At 47.6% G+C, this 21,887-nt stretch overlaps 1 protein-coding gene and 1 long non-coding RNA gene across 3 annotated transcripts in view; one reads left to right on the top strand and one right to left on the bottom strand.

Moving 5' to 3' along the window:
* The window catches only part of CLPB (ClpB family mitochondrial disaggregase), a 142,262-nt gene that overhangs the window by 111,417 nt on the left and 8,958 nt on the right, over nucleotides 1-21,887 (top strand). For both annotated transcript variants that reach the window (XM_037522910.2, XM_037522911.2), the window contains 4 exons: nucleotides 10,520-10,597; nucleotides 11,785-11,840; nucleotides 17,349-17,393; nucleotides 17,753-17,914. In XM_037522910.2, coding sequence (XP_037378807.1) covers nucleotides 10,520-10,597; nucleotides 11,785-11,840; nucleotides 17,349-17,393; nucleotides 17,753-17,914 — 341 coding nt within the window. The remainder of the gene's footprint in view (nucleotides 1-10,519; nucleotides 10,598-11,784; nucleotides 11,841-17,348; nucleotides 17,394-17,752; nucleotides 17,915-21,887) is intronic.
* Nucleotides 4,768-21,613, bottom strand: LOC129146604 (uncharacterized). The gene is made up of 5 exons (XR_008553501.1): nucleotides 21,538-21,613; nucleotides 20,985-21,055; nucleotides 11,218-11,355; nucleotides 6,288-6,392; nucleotides 4,768-4,903 (listed from the first exon to the last, which is right to left on the bottom strand). It is a non-coding gene; the product is annotated as an uncharacterized LOC129146604 (long non-coding RNA).

Here is a 21,887-nt window from a genome sequence, read left to right as displayed (position 1 = left end):
CCTCCCTCTGATCCCTCTCCCTCCTCCTCCCCTGCAGGATATCTCTGATTTCTAATTGTCTGTTTTTGCTTTGTTGTGTTTTGTGCTGTTGTTTTTTTACACAGATGTCTTATTTGGTTCCCCTATATTCCTGCTATAAGTGAAACCATCCGATATTTTTCTTTTTCCTTCTGGCTTATTTCACTGAGCATAATTCCTTCTAGTTCCATCCACGTTGCTGTGAATGACATGAATTTATCTTTTTTGATTGCTGAATAATATTCCATTGTATATATATACCACATCTTCTTGATCCATTCATCTATTTTTGGGCATTTGGATTGTTTCCAGGTTTTGCCTATTGTAAATAGTGCTACAATAAACATAGGGGTACAGGTGTTCTTTTGAATCAATGTTTCTGTGTCCTTTGGGTAGATCCATAGGAGTGGAATTGCCGGGTTGTATGGTAGCTCCATTTTTAGTAGACTGAGGAACCTCCACACAGCTTTCCATAGTGAATGGACCAGTCTGCACTCCCACCAGCAATGCAGGAGAGTTCCTTTTTCACCACATCCTCGCCAACATTTGTTGTTGCTTGTTTTTTTGATATGTGCCATTCTCACTGGTGTAAGGTGGTATCTTAATGTGGTTTTAATTTGCATTTCCCTGATTATCACGGATATTGAACATTTTTTCATATTTCTGTTGGCCATTTGCATTTCCTCTTTGGAGAAATGTCTTTTAAGTTCTTCTGCCCATTTCTTGACTGGATTGATTATTTTGTTTTTGTTGAGTCCTGTGAGTTATTTGTGTATCTTTGTGATCAGTCCCTTATCAGTTGACTGGAGTGCAAAGATTTTTTTCCCAATCAGTGGGGTGTCTCTCTGTTTTGGTTAATGTCTCTTTTGCTGTGCAGGAGCTTTTCAGTTTGATGTAATCCCAGGTGCAAAACACTGCTTTTGACCCCTGGGAGCCATACTTCCTCCTCAGCCCTGACCTACTGCCCATGCACACCCCACTAGAAAGAGATAAAACTGGGGTTCTGCTTAAGACAGTGGCCTCATCTTTATTCTGACTCAGGTATATGACTCTGAAAAGGATCTCAGACAGATGAGTCAAGGCAGAGGAACCTTAGGCCCAGCTTAGATAAGGGGTTTCCCCAAGGCAGTGGTTCTCAAAGCATGGTTTCAGGACCAGCAACATCTCTGTGCTCCAGAAACTTTTATTTATTTTTAAAGATTTATTTATTTATGCATATAAGAACTGGGGTACAGGTCAGAGATGCAGGGAGTGAGAGGATTCACTAGAGACAGAGTGAGGAACAGAACAGGCAGACTGACTGAAATACACTGCTGAGGGGAGCAGCGGGTGAGTCAGGAGAGGTCTACTGCGCCATGTGGGTTGCTCCCTGGCCAGCCGGGGATTGAACTCGTGCTGCAGAGGCTGTGGAGAGCTTCACAGTGCTGTGCTTAACCCCAAGTGCGCCTCCAGAAACTTTTAGATGCACCTGGCCCCAGCCCAGAGCTATGGAATCAGTAACTCAGGGCCCTGCGATCTGTTTTCACAGGCCCTGCAGGCCATTCTGATGCTCAGCTCAAGTTTTGTTTTTGTGTGACTTTTTTATTTTCTTATATTGTTAAATTTTTGTGCAGTATTTGATTTCTCCCCTCAGGTGTAGTCTCCATTCAGCTCAACTTTAAAACCCTCTGTCCTGCAGTGTGTCTGCTCACAGGTTACTTACCTCTTCAAGCATCTAGCTCCACCAAATTCAGTCAGTGACTGCCAAGGCATCACCAGGTTCTGTTCCCTGATAAAAGGAGGCATCAGACTGAAGCTGTGATGCCCCTTTGGAACATTTTGGGGTAGCACTGTCTGCTGTTAGATACCAATTAGAAGAGTAATTGAAAATAGAAGGCAGCTGCTCCTGTGACGCACTGGACCCAGCCTGATCTCCATCATCCTCACACACCATTGGGACTCACATGGCAGTTGTGAGCCCCTCATCAGGAGCCTGACCCCATCAACAGATAAAGGAGCCATAGACCAGTGCTGCTTCAATAGCTAGAGGTCAGAGGCTGCCTGCAGGCACACACAGGAGCCAGGGACAACTTTCTCTGAATGTGCAAGACCCCCCTACTCAGGCCCAACCTACCAGGCTGCTGCTTGGGGTCTGGATGCAGACATCCACCCTCTGCCACCACCTTGGCAGCAGGCCCCTCACCTTATTTGTGGAGGGAGGAGAGACTGGGAGCCTTCAGTAGTTGAAGAAAGAAGCAGTCTATGGGAGATACATTACCTGAGCAGACATCTAAGAAAGTATCTCTGGCTGGAGCCTCATGTCCACATGGCCAGAACTGCAGCTGCCAGTGTAATTTTCCCTCCACTTTTTTTTTTTTTTTAAGATTTTTTTTTTTTTAATAGAGGCATGTTTTATTTATTTATTTGTTTGTTTGTTTGTTTTGTTTATACATGCACTGGGTACAGTCAGAAGCGCGGGAGGGTGAGAGGATTCACCAGAGCCAGAGCGGGGAGCAGAGCAGTCAGAAGGACCGAAGTACACTGCTGAGGGGAGCAGCGGGCGGCAGGAGAGGTCTGCGCGCCATGCGGGACCCTCCTCCGGTGACCGGGGAGCAGCCGGGGATTGAACGCGCTGCAGAGGCTGCGGGCAGCTTCACAACCCAGCACTCAACCGCTGCGCCACCGGGGAGGCCCTCCCTCCACTTTTTACACAGCCCTTTCCTAGCAGCTGCCTGCTTCTCTTTCATCTATTTCTCCCCATCTTCTCAGGGCGCTGGGTTGTGAAGCTTCCAAAAGTAGAAGGTTGGGGGGAGTGGGATGAAGAAGAAGTCATGGAGATGGAAAGAATTGAACCAACATGGACTCAAATAATAGGTCGGCCATTTAGCAGTTGTATAGCTCAGGCTAGTTCACTTTTTCAAGCATCAGTTTCCTCAGCTGTATCCTGGGGAGGCCCAGTCCAGCACTGGCTGGCTTTTTCTATTACAGTATGTGCCTGACAGCAGTGAAACAGTTCCTGTTGTCAAGCCGTTTACCATCTAGGGCTTGGCACTGTACTCTTTAGGACAGTTAGCTCTGTTAGGTCAGTAATATCCCACTTGTTTTCTTTACGACTGGACTGATCCTTAATACCAGCCCCAGACTTGCCTCTTCCCCTGTTCCCATACTGACCTCTAATGCATCACCCACTTTTTCTTGTCTTCTTGCCCACAATGTTAGCCTCTACTCTGAATCTTTCCTTCTATCCAGAGCTCCATTCTGTCACAAGAACTCTGCCTACTTGGTTTGTAGGTTGACTCAGCTTAGCTCAGTGACCCCAGAAAAGACAGAGAGGCTACTGGGGCCTGGGCTTTGGGGTTGGTGCTTTATTTCTTCTACACTTGTAAGACAATAACTGCACCCGCCTTGCTGTGAAGCTCTGCTGTGGGGATCACAATGGTAATGGTCAGATAACTTTCAGCTCATAGCCCAGGGACATCCAGGGTATTCTCTGGGTCAGAATTTGTAGTAGGCAAGCAGCCAGTACCGCAGGACCTCACGGGCCTGCAGGTGCAGAAGCGAGGTGGATCAAGAGGCTAGGCCAGGACTCTCTAGGTTCTCTAGGCCACTCTCTGATAATGTGTGGTAAGAACTGGCTGGGTGGAGCCTGGCACCCCATGGGTGCCATGAGGATGGGCAGTCAGCGAAGTGCCGCAGAATGAATTGATTTGATAAATGGCCATTTATTACCCTCACGAATTGGCTGAAACCAATTTCGGTCACATCAACCCCTGGTAAGTGCTGGGATATTGATTTGTGCAAAGTAATACAGTGAATTTATCAGTGTGATCCCCAGCTGCAGGGCTTCTAGCAAGGCTGGCGCACAGTTACCACCTTACAAATGGAGGAGATAAAGCACCAGCCCCACAGCCCAGGCCCCCATGGCCTCTCTGGTCTTCTAGGGTCACTGGAGCCAAAACAGGGCCAATCTACATTCCACAAGCCAGAGCCTTGGCATTGAAGGTGGGACTCTTCTTCCAGAATTCAGACTGCTCTTGGTAGTGAGGAAGGGGGTGGACATCTACCCTGTCAGGCAGACCTCCTAGAAACTTAGCTCCTTTGTGCCCCAATGTGTTCCTCAGAAAGGCAACCAGCTGTCCATTCAGCAAATGCAGAGTTCGACTCTGCCCCACTCCAACCTGCCCACTCCCTGCGTACCTGTCTCAGTAAAGGCAATTCCATTCAATGGCTTCTCAGAAGAAATGCAGAGGATTCCTTGACCCCACCCTTGTTGTCACCCCTTACAGCCAATCAGGTATCAAGCTCTGTCATTCTACTTCTTAAATGGGTCATAAAACCTGATCTCTGCCTTCCATTGCTGATCCCTGCTCCCAGCTCAGGACCTGACTGTCTCTCATCTGAACCACTCAGTAGTGTCCTCACTGGTCTTTCTGCCTTGTTTCCTTCCCTATAAACACGTCTCCCCATCTGGAGTGAGCTTTGTAAAATGCAAAAGCTCTCCTGTTTAAAATCCTTGAGTGGTCCTTGCTCTAGCCTACAAGGCCCACTGCCTGCTGCTGCCCCCTGCTTTGCACTGCACCCACCAGTGACACCACAGCCCCACTGCAGTTTCTGCTCACTGCATATGCTGTGTTGACCACCTGCCTGCATTTATTTATGTTGCCTTCTCTGGAATTCCTTTACTTCTAGTCCTTTCCCCAACCCAGGCCTGCCCGTCTTGTACCCTCCAGTTGCTTTTAACTTAGCCTAACTCAGTTCAGAAGCAAAAGACAGTAGACCCCTGCGGACAGAGACCAGAATCATTTTTATTTTCCCACTTCCTGGCACAGCACTCTGCTCCAAGTAGATGATTAGTGTGATTTGTTGAATTATTTGGTGTGGTCCCTGTCTGTCTCTGTGATGTGCTCTGAGGAAAGAAGAGAAGCTGTTAAGCCTGTTTTTTAGTAGCTCACACATACTAACAATGCAACTATAACAGAATAGTTCATTACGATACCCCATACCATTTGACCTTTGACCTCTGAGTGGACAGGGCATTCTCCATATCTAATCCAAGAAGCTTCCTCTGGGCAGCAGATCACCCTGCACACCTGGAAGCTCCCTACCACTCCCTGTGGTCAGGGGCCTGTCCCCGACATCCATTATGCCCAGTCCCAGTTGACTCTGAAACACATCTGCCTCTGCTTTCTCAACTGTTCATCCTATCTGGGGTCTGGTCCGAGTTCAAGATTTCAACATCAGCCATGCGGCACACCTTGGGCTCACCATCCTGTCTGATGTTTCCTTTCCCTCTCTGGCTGGTCCAAAATATAATCTGCCCAACCCCTACACCTTTTTCAACCTTCCCTTCTGGAGTGGTAGTGATTAAAAAGTGTTCTGCCACCAAGCCTCACCTGTGCCCGTGTTGTGCTCTGTGGATCCCACCCTCCCCTTTTGCTTCACTTCTCCAAAGGTCAGAAACTACCTTTCATTCATTTCTGTTCCTGCAGGGTTGCCCACACAGGTGTGTGTAAGGCAGCTGAATTCAAGTGAGAAAGTGTGAGCCCATGTCAACATTCTGCCTCTCTTTTCCACAGATCCTCATTTCAGCCTCTTTCTGGAAGGTGTCATTCTTCCCATTGGTGATCCCCACCTTCAATGTGCACACACATGTGCATGTGCACACTTGTACACACAGTTGGGGGGGGCTGCTGAAAGCTCAGCAGAAACTTTTCTTTGCATTTTTAATACCAGCCATTCAGTAGCAGTAGTTTGCCTTTATAAAGATGAGTCCTCCCAATTCTAGGAAGAGAACTATTCTCTTACATCCTCTAAACCCGAGGCATGAATGTCCCATCCTACCCTGACTGCATGGTGATTCCCCCTCATGTTTTGGGCACAAACATCAGTCAGGTACAAATGGTTCCTTCCACACTTCTCCCAGTGCTGCCATCCCGTTTGGAACCCACAGTGTTCATAGCAACATTTACCTAAAAGACACAACTTTGTTTTAGGCTTCTTTGGGGTGCCCTAGCACCCAACACAGAGCTTGTCTGCTGGACAAATTGGTAACGCCCCATGAAGAGGGATTAAGAAGAAAGTGGTAGCCAGATTCACCAAGGGCGTTAATAACCACTTGCAGCCATAAGAGACTCTTGGGTCTGGCCTCACACTTTTTTGTAAAATGGGAGCTGAAATAGCTATTCTTTCCCATTTGTAATCTCCAGAAAGACCAAGAATTAATTCATTAAACCAGCAGGCATTAAACTAGTGATGGACTCTTCTCAAGAGCCCCTCAGGCAGTAGATCACCTGGCATCTGCTCCCACGGAATACGCAGATCTGGACGCGCCTTCCCCCATTGAGGGCACAGGCGATGAAACCCTTCCACTGCCCTCTTCTGAGTCTCGGTCTCCTCTGTGAAGTGAAAATAATACCTATTTCTCCGAATTATTATAAAAATTAAAGAGATACCTGTAAAGCTACTACTGCTGTAATTACCATTTTTTTAATTTATTCTACTCTTTGCAACTTAAATAGTGCTTCATAATCATCTATTCATTTTATCTTCATGGGGCTGACTCAGCACGTGTGACTGCACCTTTTATAAGTGAAGAAACAGATTTTATTTATTTATTTATTTATTTTGGTCATAAGAAATAGTACAGTGTTTTTTTTTTTTTTTTATGTTACTGCATCCCTAACACTTAGAACACCACTTAGTACATGTAGGTGCTCATTAACTTTATTTTATTTTATTTTTATATTCCCCATACAATTGCAACCCCTTATTTTGACCCCAATCCCTCCTTTCCCGGCCCCCCACCCCCCTAGAGTGTCTCTGGTTCTTAGTTGTTTGTTAGTTGATTTTGATTTTTTCTTTCTTATAGTTATTCTTTTTCCTGGTCCCTTATTTAGGTTTTCTAGATTCCTGCTATGAGTGAGACCATGCGGTATTTTTCTTTTTCTTTCTGGCTTATTTCGCTGAGCATGATCCCTTCCAGCGCCATCCATATTGCTGCAAATTGCATGTGTTTATCTTTTTTGAATGCTGAGTATTATTCCACGGTGTATATGTACCACATCTTCTTGATCCAGTCATCTATTTTTGGGCATTTGGGTTGAAGAAACCTTTTAAAGAGATTTTAAAGGAGAGTTTTACTCAAAGTCAGCCAACTAGTAAGTGTCAGTGCCTGTACTCCAAACTAGCTCTTGTACTCCTGCCCTCTCTGCCCTACCACCCTGGAGATGAGCACATCCCGGCGAGTCCCCCAGGAATTAATGCTGTAGATGTAGTGGAATGGAGTTAATTGACACGGCAGCCGCAATTGAGCCGAGCCAAGTGAGCTGAGCCATGGCAGATGTGGCCAGGAGAATGTTTTAATAAGGGGAAGAACACAGCCAGGAGGCCTTGGTCCTGGCCCAGCCTGTGGAGAAGCAGCAGAACCTATTAGAGCCTGCAGGTGGGCTCTGCAGGTGGGACCAGCCTGGAAAGAAGCTGAGCTTCCCGCTCAGGTGACATTGACACTGTCTTGAACCCCAAGTGCAATAGTGAGATGTCAGGAGACTGATTCCTGAGGCCACATGCAGAATAGCTGTGTGAGCCCATCTGAGAGACACACGGAGACAGTTTGCCAGGAGCTGTGCAGAAAGTGCCAACTCCTCTGCTAAAGCACCAGTTCAACTTCAAGAATGAGCCAGAGCTGGGGCTAAAGCCCAGGGTCTTCATTTATTTAGCTGTAACCTTGAGAGGTCACTTAACTCCTTTGTAACTATTTTCTCATCTATAAAATGGGAATCAGGTTCCCTGCCTTGCCTGCCTGGTAGGTTCATAACAAGGCTCAAATGCAGTTATGTGTCCAGAAGTTCTTTATAGACTGTGAAGTGCTGCCAAAGTAAATTGCTGCATTTTCTAATCCACGATGAGAGCACTGGCACCTGCGGCCACATCTCAAGTGGGCCCATGCAGGTCTCTGACTAGCCCAGCCTCTACACTGGCTGACAGGACCCTCAAGGCTCCCAGCTTTGGTCCTCAGCCACCCTGCCCACCAAACGCTCCAGGAGCCTGCCTTCCCAGTCCTTTCTAGCTGCCTCCATTTTTCATTCTGTCGGACTCCATCTGCTTGGCCGTTTTTCTCTTCAGATATTATTAGAAATATCCAGAGTTGTAATTGCTTAATGGTTGGCATTTCGCCTATTTCACGGGGGGCCCAGATCAAGCCCACCCCAGATTCATGCCCTGGGTCTGGCAGAATTGACCAGGGACAGCTGTGCAGTGGAGTCTGCCTGGCATTATAAAGAGCTCTCTCCAAGGTGCATTATTAGAAAAGAAGGGGGGAAGATGCCCCCAGGCATAATCCAATTCCACATTCTCCTTGGTGTTTCTGAGCCACATAGCCCAGCAGTCCGCAGCTCTCGGTGGACTGGGAAGCTTCCCTGAAAGAGAGGTTAGAATCGGAACCTCAGGTACTTGACATTCTGGGGAACCCCATTCCCCGCTGGGGCCATCTGTATGAGTGTGGCCTCAACATATCTGTTTCCCCTAATAGCTCATGAAGCCTGAACCCAGCTCATGCTCAGCTCCCTTCCAACCTACATTTTCAGTTCAGCCAACTTTTGGAAGAAGGTGACTCCTTTCAGATGACCTCTCTCTCTCACTTCCTCCCAACCTATATCCACATGGTGTTCGAGGAAGTCTAGCCTTTGCCAGTTATACCTCCGCCTCCCCCAATATCCCTGCCCCCAGGTTCTTCTTTCTGTCAGGATACTGCGGTCTCACTCTCGGTCAGGCTTGAGGTTCCTGTGAGGCCTGTGGGTCCCCTTGGAGTCAAGCCTTCCAGAGCACCAAGCCAGTCAGTTTAGAGATCTGGGGCCTTGCCCAGGGGAGAGATTGGACTGAGTGTCTCCTCGGGCCTCCGTCAGAATTCTCATGGAACATCTTCTGTTTAGGCAATGTCTAATCTGATGTCCATGAGGTTGCACAATTTCCATCTGTTTCTGTCATGGCCAGAGCTGGAGAGAAAGCACTTTAGGTCAAAGCAGTAGATTGAGATGAGAAAGACCATGGCAAAGACTTGAGCTCCTAAGACAGGTAGCCAAGATGTTTGCCATCTAACAGACCAACCTTGATACTGCAGGGCACTCTGTCCCCTCCCTGCTTCTCACTGTCATGTTTCATTAATGCAGCCCAAAGTGATACTCACTTTTTTCAGCAACCATATATGACCCCCCAAAAAAGAAGATAGCTTTAGGGCCTCCCCTGGTGGCGTAGGCAGTTGAGTGCCACGCTGTGAAACTGTCCGCAGCCTCTGCAGCACCGATTCGATCCTGGCCGGCTGGCGAGGGTCCCACATGGCACGGCAGACCTCTCCTGTCGCACCCACTGCTCCCCTCAGCAGTGTATTTCATCAGTCTGCCTATTCTGTTCCCTGCTCTGTGTCTGGTGAATCCTCTCACCCTCCTGTGCATCTGGCCTGTACCCTGATTCTTACATAAATAAATAAATAAATCTTTTTTTTAAAAAAAAAGGAAGGTAGCTTTAGAGAGAGAAGCAACTCTACCATTAATCATTGTGTGACTGAGGCAAGTCTCAATCTTTTGCCTCAGTTTCCTATTCAGTATATTGGAGCCAAAAATACTACTTTCCTCTCAGTGAGTTTGTGTGGGTCTTGAGTGGTAAAATGCCGGCAGTTTTTCCAATGATACCTAGCAGATAGCAGGTTTAATAAATGGTTCTTCTGGTGGCTCTGCTCTTTTCCACCCTGCTCTTCCACTTGAGCGCTGCTTCTGAGCCTGCTTCTCCCACTTTGTAACTGGGCACTCGGTTTCCTCACCTTGAGTGCACAGCCCATGATTATATACTTCCTCCTGAAGAGGAGGGGTCAGGTCTCATTCTGGCAAAATTGGGCCCCCAGAGAATCTAGTACATATCTGTCTCATTCTCCCCATTGTCAATAGAGATGCTAACCAAGTGGCTTACCCTCCTGGGCGCTGAGCACCATACACCCTTGAGTAGCTTCCAGAAGGTACATTTGGCTGCATTTCCAGACAGTGGACTAGACCTTGGTTTCCCCAAATGGGAACAAGTCCAGAGCTCACACTCTAGATCCCCCAGTCCTGCCAGGGGGTCCTGCCTCTCCCATTTGCACAGGAGTAGACTCAGTGTACCACCATTGGTGAGTAGATTGGTAACCAGCCAAGAGCTAAAGTTCCTCTTGAATTCTCCTTCTCCAGCCCCCCACCCCCTTCACCTCCATTCACCATCCACCCGCCTTTCAGTTTCCCTGGCAACGCTGAGTGCTCATCCTGGAAAACTTTATCCGAAATCTGCTCTGGGCAGCTTTCCAAATCCATGCTAACCTGATTAGGTGTCTCTAGGGGCCTTGCCAGCTAATCAGATTAGGCAGCACTAATGGTAGTGAGGACTTTGAGTGGGCGCAGAGCAGTAAAACATATTGTATACTTAGTGATAATTATCCTGCCTTTTGTGTCATTGATTTATCTGCCTCCCTCCCCGTCCCCCCATCTCGTGTGTTTGGCCATAGCGATCCGAAGGAAGGAGAATGGCTGGTATGACGAAGAACACCCTCTGGTCTTCCTCTTCTTGGGATCATCTGGAATAGGTAACTGGGAGCAGAATCACCAGTGGGGAGGAGAGCTGGGGAAGCACACAGGCCAGACAGTCCCAGTTGAACCACCTCTAGTTCAACTACAAAACCATGACCTTCAAATTACAGAGCCAGCAAGGGGACTTTGTGTTTATGATCATGTCTCCTTAGGGACAGCTGGAATTATGCCCCTCCCTCTGGAAGCTATGTACAGCACCTAATTCTCCTGGAGAATTAGGAGCAGTCCCTTGGGATCTCCTCGCCCTGATACAGTCAGTCTGCAGACCCAGAGGCAGCCTTTTGGGTTGTACCACTTCCATTGCCAGCGCACTAACCTTATGCAGGACAGCCTGGGACACAACGCTTTAATGAGCTAAAGAAGGCCCCTGGTGGCCAGCACAGTGCTAGGTACATAGCTAACCTGGCTGCAGTAAAATGGGTGGATTATTTCTCAGGCCATTTGGGCTGGATTATATGAAGCATTCTCACCCCTCACTCTCTACCGTGACCTCAGGCACCTACCACCGTCACCATTCCCACCACCTCCCACCATTGTCTGGATAGGGAGCTTTGTGGGTTTGTTGCCTTACTTCCCCACTCTCCCTCAGATGGAGGGTCCCAAAAGTTTCCCTCACCATGGTGCTATGATGCTATGGTACTGTAGAACTTGACTTCCTGTGGTGCACAGTGACCTCCGGAGGCTTCATCATCATACCTAATGGTACTTCAGAGCCTCCTCTTCTGGTATTGTCATTCCTTCTTTATGTTACAAACTGTGAAACCAAGGAGAGGTGCCTGTTATTCTCTCCCACCCTCTTCTTGGCATATGGCTAGCAAGACCAGGAGTGTCTAGAGAGCTGCAGTGTATGGAGCCAGAAGGTCAGGGCACTCCTAAGAGAGGCAAGGTTTGTGCTGGGCTTGAAAGTACAAGAGGGCTCTGGATTATAAGACAACTTCCCATTTTTAGAATGTGGCTATAGTGAAGCCTCAGTCCCATCCACAGAAAAATCAAGTTGCAATGTAGACTTTCATGTTGGTCCCAGTTTCACCATTAATTCCCTCATTGAATTTGGGAGACTCACCAATCCTCAAAATTCCCATTTGTCAAATGTGTTATTTCCATTCATTTCTAATTTTTTTCACTCCAGGTGTTAGTGATCTCTCCGGTCCTAATCCAATGTTTCTCCCTTCCTTCTTACTAGGAAAAACAGAGCTAGCCAAACAGACAGCCAAATATATGCACAAAGATGCCAAAAAGGTAAGGACTAGGCCTGATCTCCAGGTCATGGAGACCGCACCACTTCTGCTAATCTAAAATCTCCTAGGCTTCCTGGATTTGGCAATAGCCGATCAAAAAGATGGGCCTTTGCCTAGGAAGCAGATCTCAGCCCTCGTCCCAACTTGGCCATCAAGTATTCCAAGAATTGGGCAAGTTATCAACCTTCTTTGAATCTCAGTTTCTTCATCTATGAAATAGGGAAAATAATCCTTGCTCTTCATGACTCAGGGCACTTGAGAGACCTAGTGAAATTTATCCATACAATATTTTCAAGCATCTATTCTGTGCCAGGCATTGTGATAGTGATAGTATAGCATTGATTAAGACATTCTCCCTGCCCTGAGGAGCTTAGTCTGGAGAGGGAATCAGCTTCAGAAACATACTGTTACTGTCCAGTGCCATCACTGCCATGCTAGAGGGGATCTTAGGGCATAATGGAGAAAACAAGCAGAGAAAAGAGGATACCTTCCTGCTCTCTCCATTCTATATGAGCTTTTAAACATGGTCTTGTATGCCCTTGGTTGTGGGACAGTCACACTCCCGTTTCCTCTGTGACTCAGAGCCCTGGATTCACAATAGGAGAGGGCGGTCCCATCCCACTCATGCCCCTTTCCAAGGCCCGTTCATTGGGACTTTCTAGACTCACAGGATTTTGCTGTCATGCAGAGAGCAGAGAGAATTGTCAGAGTAATCATTGGAGATTGCAGAAACATTTCAACTATAGCCAAACATTCTTCTACTAGCCTTCCTAGTATGGAGGCTGAGGCTCCCCGTTTCCCCAACACTAGATGCCCTTGCCTGGTTTGGAAAGTCTCCCCAGCTGGGGCAATAAGGTGTTGCTTAGGTCTCAACTGGCCATTTGGCCCCAAAAGCACAAAGTCCTGTCTTCTGTCCTGCTTCAGGCTTAACTGCCCTCTTGCCACCTCCCTGAGAGTCTGGCAGCCACAGAAATGAGGTAGCTCAGACTGTCCTCCTGTGTCGCATCCACATCCCTTGTCTGACATAACTAGCTGGAGGCTCCTCAGCCTCCTTACCTCTGCCAGTGGCTAAGGGCTGCCTCAGCCAAAGCCAGAACAGACCCACTTGCCAGGCAGGCAGGCAAGAAGCAGTGCATGGCATGCTAATATGCTCCAACTGAAATAGCATTTTTAGGATAATTCATCAGGTTGGCAGCAATTGAAACAATTAGCACTCTGGAAAGGGCCATAAACTAGCAAGACTATTAGGGAAGATGCAGTTACAGGCAGGAACCACCTGATTAGGGATGAAGAATTCTGAGTGGTTTAATTTTAATACTGTCAGAAAGGTTAATATTTAATTACAAATTATAATCTCCTTATCCAAGCTGTCTTAATATGTCTTCATACACAGTGGAAGTAGAAGGAAAGTATCTGCCAACTTACTGGTGTGGAAAGGAGAAGGGACTTGTTAAAAGATTGATGATGCATCTGTTTAGTTATAGGCTCATTCACACTTGTGCAGGGTGTCCTGAAAGGGTGAGGAGGGTATCCTTCTCCACATGCCTGGCCTAGAAGGAAGGAACACCATCGCCCCTTGGTGACAGGCTGGGTAGTCCAGGTTCTGGTGCCAGCCTTTCCTTGGCTCAGGTTCCAGTTCTGCTTTTTACTGGCTGCTTAAAGTTTCAGCTCTCTTGCTTCAAAGCTCTAAGGTTGTCATGAGGATCTGGTGAGATCATGTGAGTCACAGCTCATTCAGGTCTAGCATATTCCAGGTGCCTGCTGGTCATTTCCAGGCCAGTGGTCATTTCATTTAGTCAGCCCCTCTTTGCCCTGGGCCTGGACAGAGCACTTTCCACACCCTATTCCTCAGGTCCTGGAGGTATCAGGTACCCTTGTTAGACCTGTAGCACAGGAAGGCAGGTCTTAAACATCTGGTCATATGACCAGAAAATGTCTATGCTAAACATTCTGTTTCTGTCTCGTATTTATTCATCTCTGCGTACACTACCCTGGCAGCCTGTCTGCTGTCTTAGTTGATCTGTGAGGAGGACAGATCCTGAATTAGACCTACTTTTCAGATGAGAAAACTGAGACCCTGTAACATTAAGGATGTATCAAGGTCACTTGGTAAGGGAAGAAGGGGGCTCCTCAATGCTGTTGTTTTCAGCTACAATAACAGGTGACATTGTAAATGTGTCATTTTTTTACCCATTTCACATTGAGAAATGAGAAACTTGAGAAAACCAATATGAGCATCCACATATTTTATTTTTATTTTTTTTTAAACTATTCCATAGTGTTTATTTATTTGTTTATTTTAAAGAGTGAGAGCACAATGTTTTGTTTTGTTTTGTTTTGTTTTGTTTAAGATTTATTTATTTATTTATACAAGCACTGGGTACAGTCAGAAGCGTGGGAGGGTGAGAGAATTCACCAGAGCCAGAGCGGGGAGCAGAGCAGGTAGAAGGACCGAGGTACACTGCTGAGGGGAGCAGCGGGCGGCAGGAGAGGTCTGCGCGCCATGTGGGACCCTCACCTCGCAGCCCAGCACTCAACCGCTCCGCCACCAGGGGAGGCCCTCACATATTTTATTTTTAAATCATAACTTTTGAGCTTCTATAGAAACTCATGACCTGTGCTAACTCTGTGAGCCAACTCATTATAGAATATGTTTAGCATAGACATTTTCTGGCCATATGACCAGATAAACATCTGCCTTCCTGTACTACAATTCTAATAAGTGTACCTGACACCTCCAGGACCTGAGGAATAGGGTGTGGAAAGTGCTCTGTCCAGGCCCAGGGCAAAGTGGGGCTGACTAAATGAAATGACCACTGGCCAGGGAGTCAGTGACTTGAAACTGAATTCTGACTCTCTGATCTTTAGCTTCCTCATTGATAAAGAGTCACTAATCCCTCTGGGTCTTGCTGTCTCAAAAGGCACTGTTTGCATATTTTTATAATTTCTTTGTCAGATCTTTGAGCTTTTTTATTTTCCCATTAGTCTGTACTGTTTCTATCAAATTGAGCAGCCTTGTTAACTTCCACTAGGGTTAATCCTTGAGAAAGAATCTTCATGGCATTCTGTAATTTCATTATGAAATAATGAACCCTAAGACTTTTGGTTGGATGGCAGTATGACAAAAGAATAAAGGGTCTGAGTCCAACTGCCTAGGTTCAAATCCCAATTCTAAACTACTGTGTGGACTTGGCTGGGATCTCTGCTTACATGACTTTTCTTATCTGTAAAACAAGTTCGATAAAGGTGCCTAGCTCATTGGACTGTTATGAAGGTTAAAGGAGATGTTATAAAATGCTAAACATGGTTCTTGGCACATAGTAAGCAACCAATATATGTTGAATATTACTGTCATTATTATTGCCTCACTTTTAGATAACCTCAAACTAAGCTCATGGGAAACTAAAATTCTTCCAGCCAAGAAAACCAAGCCCATGTTCAAAGTTGCATAGAAAATCAGTAGAAGAGGGCCTCCCCGGTGGCACAGCAGTTGAGTGGGGGGTTGAGAAGCTGCCCGAAGCCTCCGTGGTGCCTGTTCAATCCCCGGCTGCTCCCCGGCCCCCGGAGGAGGGTCCCACATGACGCGCAGACCTCTCCTGCCGCCCGCTGCTCCCCTCAGCAGTGTACTTCGGTCCTTCTGCCTGCTCTGCTCCCCGCTCTGGCTCTGGTGAATTCTCTCACCCTCCCATGCTTCTGACTGTACCCAGTGCTTATATAAATAAATAAATAAATCTTAAAAAAAAAAAAATCAGTGAAAGAACTAGATTGGGAACCTGGCTCCCCTTGACACAAGGAAGCACTGGAATCTGTACTCCTGGTATCCTGGGACATTGATTGACATTTGGACACAGACCTTAGAACTCTTCAGATGAAGACTATCCAGAGCCCAGCTTTAGCTTATTGACATCAGGAAATATGAGGCAACAGAATATAGTGGCTAAGGGCACAGACTTGGAGTCAGATTGCCAAGTTTGGGTGATCTTGGGCATATTACTTTATTCTGTGACTTAGTTTTCTCATCTGTAAAGTGGGAATAATAATAGTACCTCATAGACTTGTACATGTCTAAGCCTTTGGTGGCTTGCTTAAAACATTGTCAGGCATATAGTAAGCTCTAAGTGACTGTCGGCTTTTATCATCAGCTACCCATCTCATGGCCTCCAACCCATTGCCTCCTCTGGGCAGCACTTCAGCTTCTTCATGGCCATCTTCCCACCCTCTCTGAAGTGTGTTTCTCTTGGCTGAGTTGCCTGAGGCCTCTGGAAAAGCTGGCTGGTTCCCATGTGCTCTGATAACAGTCTCACCACCACCACCCCCCATACACACATATGAACTTAACAAGTTTCCTAAGCCTGTGTCCACCTCTTAGGTTAGGCCTTTTCCTCAGGGAGAGGAGCCAATGCCCAGTGTTACATTGGAGGAAATGAGAGCTCAAGAGAGAGAGACAACATACCCAAGGCCACACAGACAGTAGCAATACTAGGACTGAAAACTGAGTCCCCTGGCTCCAGCCCTGGGCTCTTTCTGTCACCTTCTACCTCAGATGCAGGATGTTGAACTAGATGTGCATCACTGAGAGACTATCCAACCAGCAGCCAAGCTAGAATATGGCCCAAATTTCAGACATACCTACCTCAGGGACTTGGGCGCCCATGATCCTCAAATCTCAGGACAAGTGGAAAGATCCCCAGATCTCAGATGGAAATGTGTGCCAGTGCAAAAAGAGCCTGGAGAGACTGGGTGACAAGACAAGCACCTGTGAATGCCCTTATAACTCCCTAAATTCCGTAAAGGAGTGGGCACTCAGCCTGTGTTAACTGTGGGATGTGCAAACATCCCACCTGCAAAGTGGTCTCTCCCTGGAGCTAATCGTGTTCTAGCCTCACCCCAGGAGACCGCTTCCCGGAAATCACTCCTAAGGCAACCAGTAGGAAGCTTTTAGATCAAATGAAGAAATATAAATGAATTAAAGTGTTTATTATTTTAAAAGAAAACTAAACTCAAAGGGATGTGTCCCCCCATTCAGACTTGCAAAGTTGAAGGCTCAAGATACTTGTTGCCCCCCTCAGTCTCATCAGGAGTATCACCGATCAGGACTGACTTTGTTCATGTCTGCCTGGCCCACTCGATGAATAGAACCCAAGATGCATTCACCGTTGTGGCTCTAGTGCCCAGCACACACAGGATGCCCTCAGGAGATGCGGGAGGGGTGCATGGGTGAGTGATGTGGTAATCAGATCATTAGTAGCCTGCCTGAGAAAAGAGACATTCTGAGCCATATTTAGAATGGCAAGAACATGACTTGGGTTTATTAAAATAGGAGATGAGGGAACTGTAGAAGATAAGTACACTGTAAAGGAGGCAAGAAGCCAGAAAAAATACATCAGAAAAAAGATCTTGGGTTTGTGTGGTCTGAAGTAGAGGTGATGTTTGAGATGCCCTCCTCCTCAGCGCTTCTCTCTACCTTCCTACCTCCACATGGACTTGGTGCCTGCTTCCTTCCACACAGGGCTTCATCAGGCTGGACATGTCTGAGTTCCAGGAGCGTCATGAGGTAAGGGAGAGTCCTCGGTGAAACATGATTTGGAGGGCCTGTCAACATAACTCTGCTTGGATATTTTTGTGGCTTGTCATGTGGGCCTGAGGTCATTCCAGCAGCCTTGGGATTTGTCCTTGGGGGCCTAATGTGTACAGTAGGGTTACTGGTCTGTTTTGCTCTGAAGAATAAACATTAAAAAGATGTATCCACTCTCCCGTCACTGTAGGATTCCTCCATCCCAGGAAGGAGACAGCCTGACTGTCCTTATTGAGCCAGGCCATCTCAGTGTAGAAGCCATCTTCCTGTGCATGCCCCAGACCAGGAACTAAACAGCATAGAAAGGCCTCCCTAACACATATCCTTCCTTCTTTCAGGTGGCCAAGTTTATCGGGTCTCCACCAGGCTACATCGGCCACGAGGAGGGTGGCCAGCTGACCAAGAAGCTGAAGCAGTGCCCCAATGCCGTGGTGCTCTTTGATGAGGTGGACAAGGCCCATCCAGATGTACTCACCATCATGCTGCAGCTGTTTGATGAGGTTAAAATCAGCTTGGGCTGGCATGGAGGAGGGGGACTGTTAATAACAGAGGCCTGGCTGGTCATTCCGCAACTTTCTGCCCCATCTGTACATTCAGTCCCTTAGCAGATTAGCTTCACCCCCTTTCTCTCCTGGGACCCAGGCTGGTCACTTGAGGAAAGAAGAACTGAATTTTTTTTACTGCCCAGGCTGCCTTCTAGAGACAGAGTGGGGTAGAGGTGGAGAGAAAGTGAGAGATACCTCCAAGTTCCATCCTCCATCGCTAGGCATCAGTTTGGATCTCATGTGACAAAGAAAGAGACTGGATCTAAGATAAGCTCCACTAACCCTTCTGACTCAGATAGCTCCTGCCCTTCCCTATGTGTCAAAATTGTTTCCACCGGTTCTATAAAATGTTAGTAAAGTTGGTGCTGCTTATGCTGATGATGACATGGTGCTGCTCTGGCTCCCAGAGTCCCTCTCTCCTGAGGAACTCCAAGCTCATCACAAATTGAACAGCCCTCCCCACTTGTGGAGTGAGCTCTAAACCAGGAGTGCTCACTCTTTTATCTCGTATATTCTTTATACTAAGCTTGTACTGAGATTATACAGATATTATTAATCATCACAATAACCAGGCAAGGTAGAAACTCATTTTTTTTACAGATGAAGAAGTTCACACTGAGAGGTTGTAAATGACTCGTCCAAGGCCACAGAGCTGCTGTGTGGGGAACCAGGGTTGGGCCACAGATATAGCTGATCTAGTGCCCCAGTTCTCTACCACCCCTGACCTTGGGGTGGGAGGGCTTATGATCACACAAGAAGTTAGCCTCTGACTTTCTCAGGAACTTGAGGAGGCAAGGGCAGGACAAAGGATGAGGCTTCTCTTCTACCCCCATGCAGGGACTATATTAACCAGCACAGGCCAGGTAGAGTCCAACCCAACTTTCCACTAAGCATTTTCTGGGAAAACAAATAAAGTTCTGCTTCCCATGTCACTAGTGCACTTGATGAGGTACCAAGACAGGAAGGCCCAGATCTAAATGTCCCCATAGCTGCCATTGCCTTCCTCACCCGGCCCAGCATCCTTGTCCTGGCCCCAGTTTTGATATTGTTTTTCTAGCCCCTCACCTGTTCCCTATCCCCACACCTCCTATTGAAGACTAAAGGCTAGTCCTTCAAAGGTCACGTAGTTTCCTGCCCCCGTACTCTGAGACCTCTGTCCCAGCCTCTTGAGTGCACTCAGGTGCACAGCCATGGACCAGACCTAGGCCTGTCCTCCAGGTGCTCCCTGCCTAGTAGACAGGTAGAAAGGAGTTGTGACAATAGGGCCTCCCCGGTGGCGCAGCGGTTGGGCGCTGGGTTGCGAGGCTGCCCGCCGCCTCTGCGGCGCCGGTTTGATCCCCGGCTGCTCCCGGGCCACTGGAGGAGGGTCCCGCATGGCGCTCAGACCTCTCCTGCTGCCCGCTGCTCCCCTCAGCAGTGTGCTTCGGTCCTTCTGCCTGCTCTGCTCCCTGCTCTGGCTCTGGTGAATTCTCTCACCCTCCCACGCTTCTGACTGTACCCAGTGCATGTATGTATGTATCAATCAATCAATCAATCAATCAATAAAAAAATCTTTAAAAAAAAAAAAAAAAAAAAAAAAGAAAGGAGTTGTGACAATAATGCACATTTTTGCACTCTTCTAAGAAATATAGATATATCAATTCATTTAGTCCTCCCAACAACACTGTGAAGTGTTGCTGCCCCCATGTAACAGATGTGCGCACTGAAATAAAGTGAGGTAACTGATTTGCCTAGATTCAAACACAGGCAGTCCGATTCCAGAGTCTGCAGCTTAAATAATAACTACCATGCAGCTAGGATCAAGAGAGACAGGTAGATAGGTGCCTGGGATTGCATCCTAGGCCCAGAAGGAGTGACAACTGCCGGCTAAAACACAGTCAGCCCCACCTGGAAGATGCTCACCCACCAAGTGTAGCCCTACCCACACCTCCCCTGCTGCCGTCACCCCACTGGCTACTTTTTGGGAGTTGATTATTCCTCCTGCAACCCCCACCAGCAAACAAGAGTTTCTGGCATTTGTGCCCTCAGTCCTATTGACCAAAGTTGCCATCCAAGTTTATGCATCGATATGCTCTAGGAAGACAGGGACCTGGTCTCACTCCAGCTGTTCCCAGAGTCCCATCACAGGGGAAAGGCTCTGTTGACTAACTTAATTAAGCAGTAACTCAGCAAACCTTCCAACGATGAATAGTGTTTGGCAGATAGACAGAGTGGAGAAGGGCCAGACAGACGCCTAGTCTGCAGAAGCATGGGGCCTGAGACAGCCTGGTCTCTGCATCTGTCTGGGACTACTGCACTGCAGAGGACAGTGGGGTAAAGTAGTGGCAACAAGGTGGGTAAGGCCGGGGGGCGGGGGGCAGTTACAATGTGAAGAAGTATGGATTTACTTGGTAGATCCTAAAGAAACTCTAAGACTGTAAGCAAGAGGGAAATGTGATGAGGGTTCACCTTATAAAGAGCCTAAAGGTAGTGGGGAGAGAAGGGGAACCAATGATGTTCCTGCTAAAGCAAGGGCCATGGGATGGGGAGAGCTTCCAGAAAGTGAACTTGCAGGACTTTGTGTTGGATGGGAGAGAGAGAGGACTCAAGGATGACCAGTGGTGGGATTTCTGGCCCAGGGGACAGGATTGCTGTTGTTGCCTCCCACGCAGGCAGAGTGCAGGAGAATGAGCAACAGATGGGTGAGGAAGATGAGGAGCTAAGGTTGGAATTGTTGTGAGATGCCTGAGGCACAGCCAGATATTCATGGGGCCATTGCTCAGCAGTAGAGGCCTGGGGCTTAGGAGAGTTCTGGACAGGAAGTACAGATTAAGGACTGCTTCAGCACAGAGAGGGGAACGGAGGCCACACAAAGGGATGCAACCTCTTAATTAGGGAGAGAAAAGAGGGTCAAAGGGGGGTGCAATTGTATGGAGAATATAACCAAAATGAAAATGCGTATACATTGTGCAAAAATGAAAAATGATGTAAGAATTATATAAAAAAATATTTAAAATTAAAAAAAAAAAAAGAACCTGGGACCTACCTGGAAAGAGTCAAAGAGGGATATCCCAAAGAGGTAGGAGGCAAATCAAATCTGTGTATTCATGTGATTCTCTGTGAGGCAGAAAGGATGCAGACAGACAGACAGACAGTCACTAGGCCTGCCTCTGTGTTCATGAATGAGTGGGGAGTGAGTGTGTGCTGGTGAGTGCTGTGCTGGGCTGAGGAGCCAGTACCAAGAGGTGTAAGAGCAGCTAATCCAGTCGAGAGGCTTGAGGGAAGCCACCCCCATTCCCACCCAGGATGTACCCCAAGCCTAGATGCAGAAAGGTAGGAGTCTTTATGCAGGACTACTGCAGGTAGTGCCCAGGGAGCCTGACCTCTGCTCCCTATGACGATTCATACAAGAAACTACAGGCGAGTAGCCCTATAACCCTGGGGGGAGCATTTGCATTCCACTCAGTGGCAGGTGGGTCGGTGACAGCTCCTTCTTTGGGCCACATCTTTATTACCAAGGGCTCTGAGGAAGGAGGCATGAGCACCGTGGAAGTCACCCTTTGGGTCAGTCATGCGCTGCACCTGCTCCCCTCGCCCACCTGGGACCCATCTGCAGCCCGGTTATGAGCGCAGCTTTGATCTCTCAGAATGAAATTGCTGCCAGGTTATTGCTCTGGCCAGTGCAGCAGTGTGTGAACTCAGTCCTCAGGGTGAGCTCTGTGAGGTGAGTGGGGAGCACACAGTGTCATAATCATGTGCTTGGGCACATCACACACACACTCAGGCTTGGTCCCAAACTAAAATTGCGCTGAGTAGATCCTCTGGTGGTGGCATCCATAGGCAGGGGGTGAAGCAGAAAGCTAATGGCAAAAGCTCAAGAACACCCACCCATCGCACCTTTGCCTTTTCCCCAGGACAGGAATTAGGAGAGTGACCAGGACCTAGATCT

The sequence above is a fragment of the Talpa occidentalis genome, unplaced genomic scaffold, assembly GCF_014898055.3.
Source record: "Talpa occidentalis isolate TD23 unplaced genomic scaffold, MPIMG_talOcc4v2.1 talOcc4.3, whole genome shotgun sequence".
In the NCBI taxonomy this organism is placed as follows: domain Eukaryota; kingdom Metazoa; phylum Chordata; class Mammalia; order Eulipotyphla; family Talpidae; genus Talpa; species Talpa occidentalis.
This window is presented reverse-complemented; position numbering and strand designations above follow the sequence as displayed.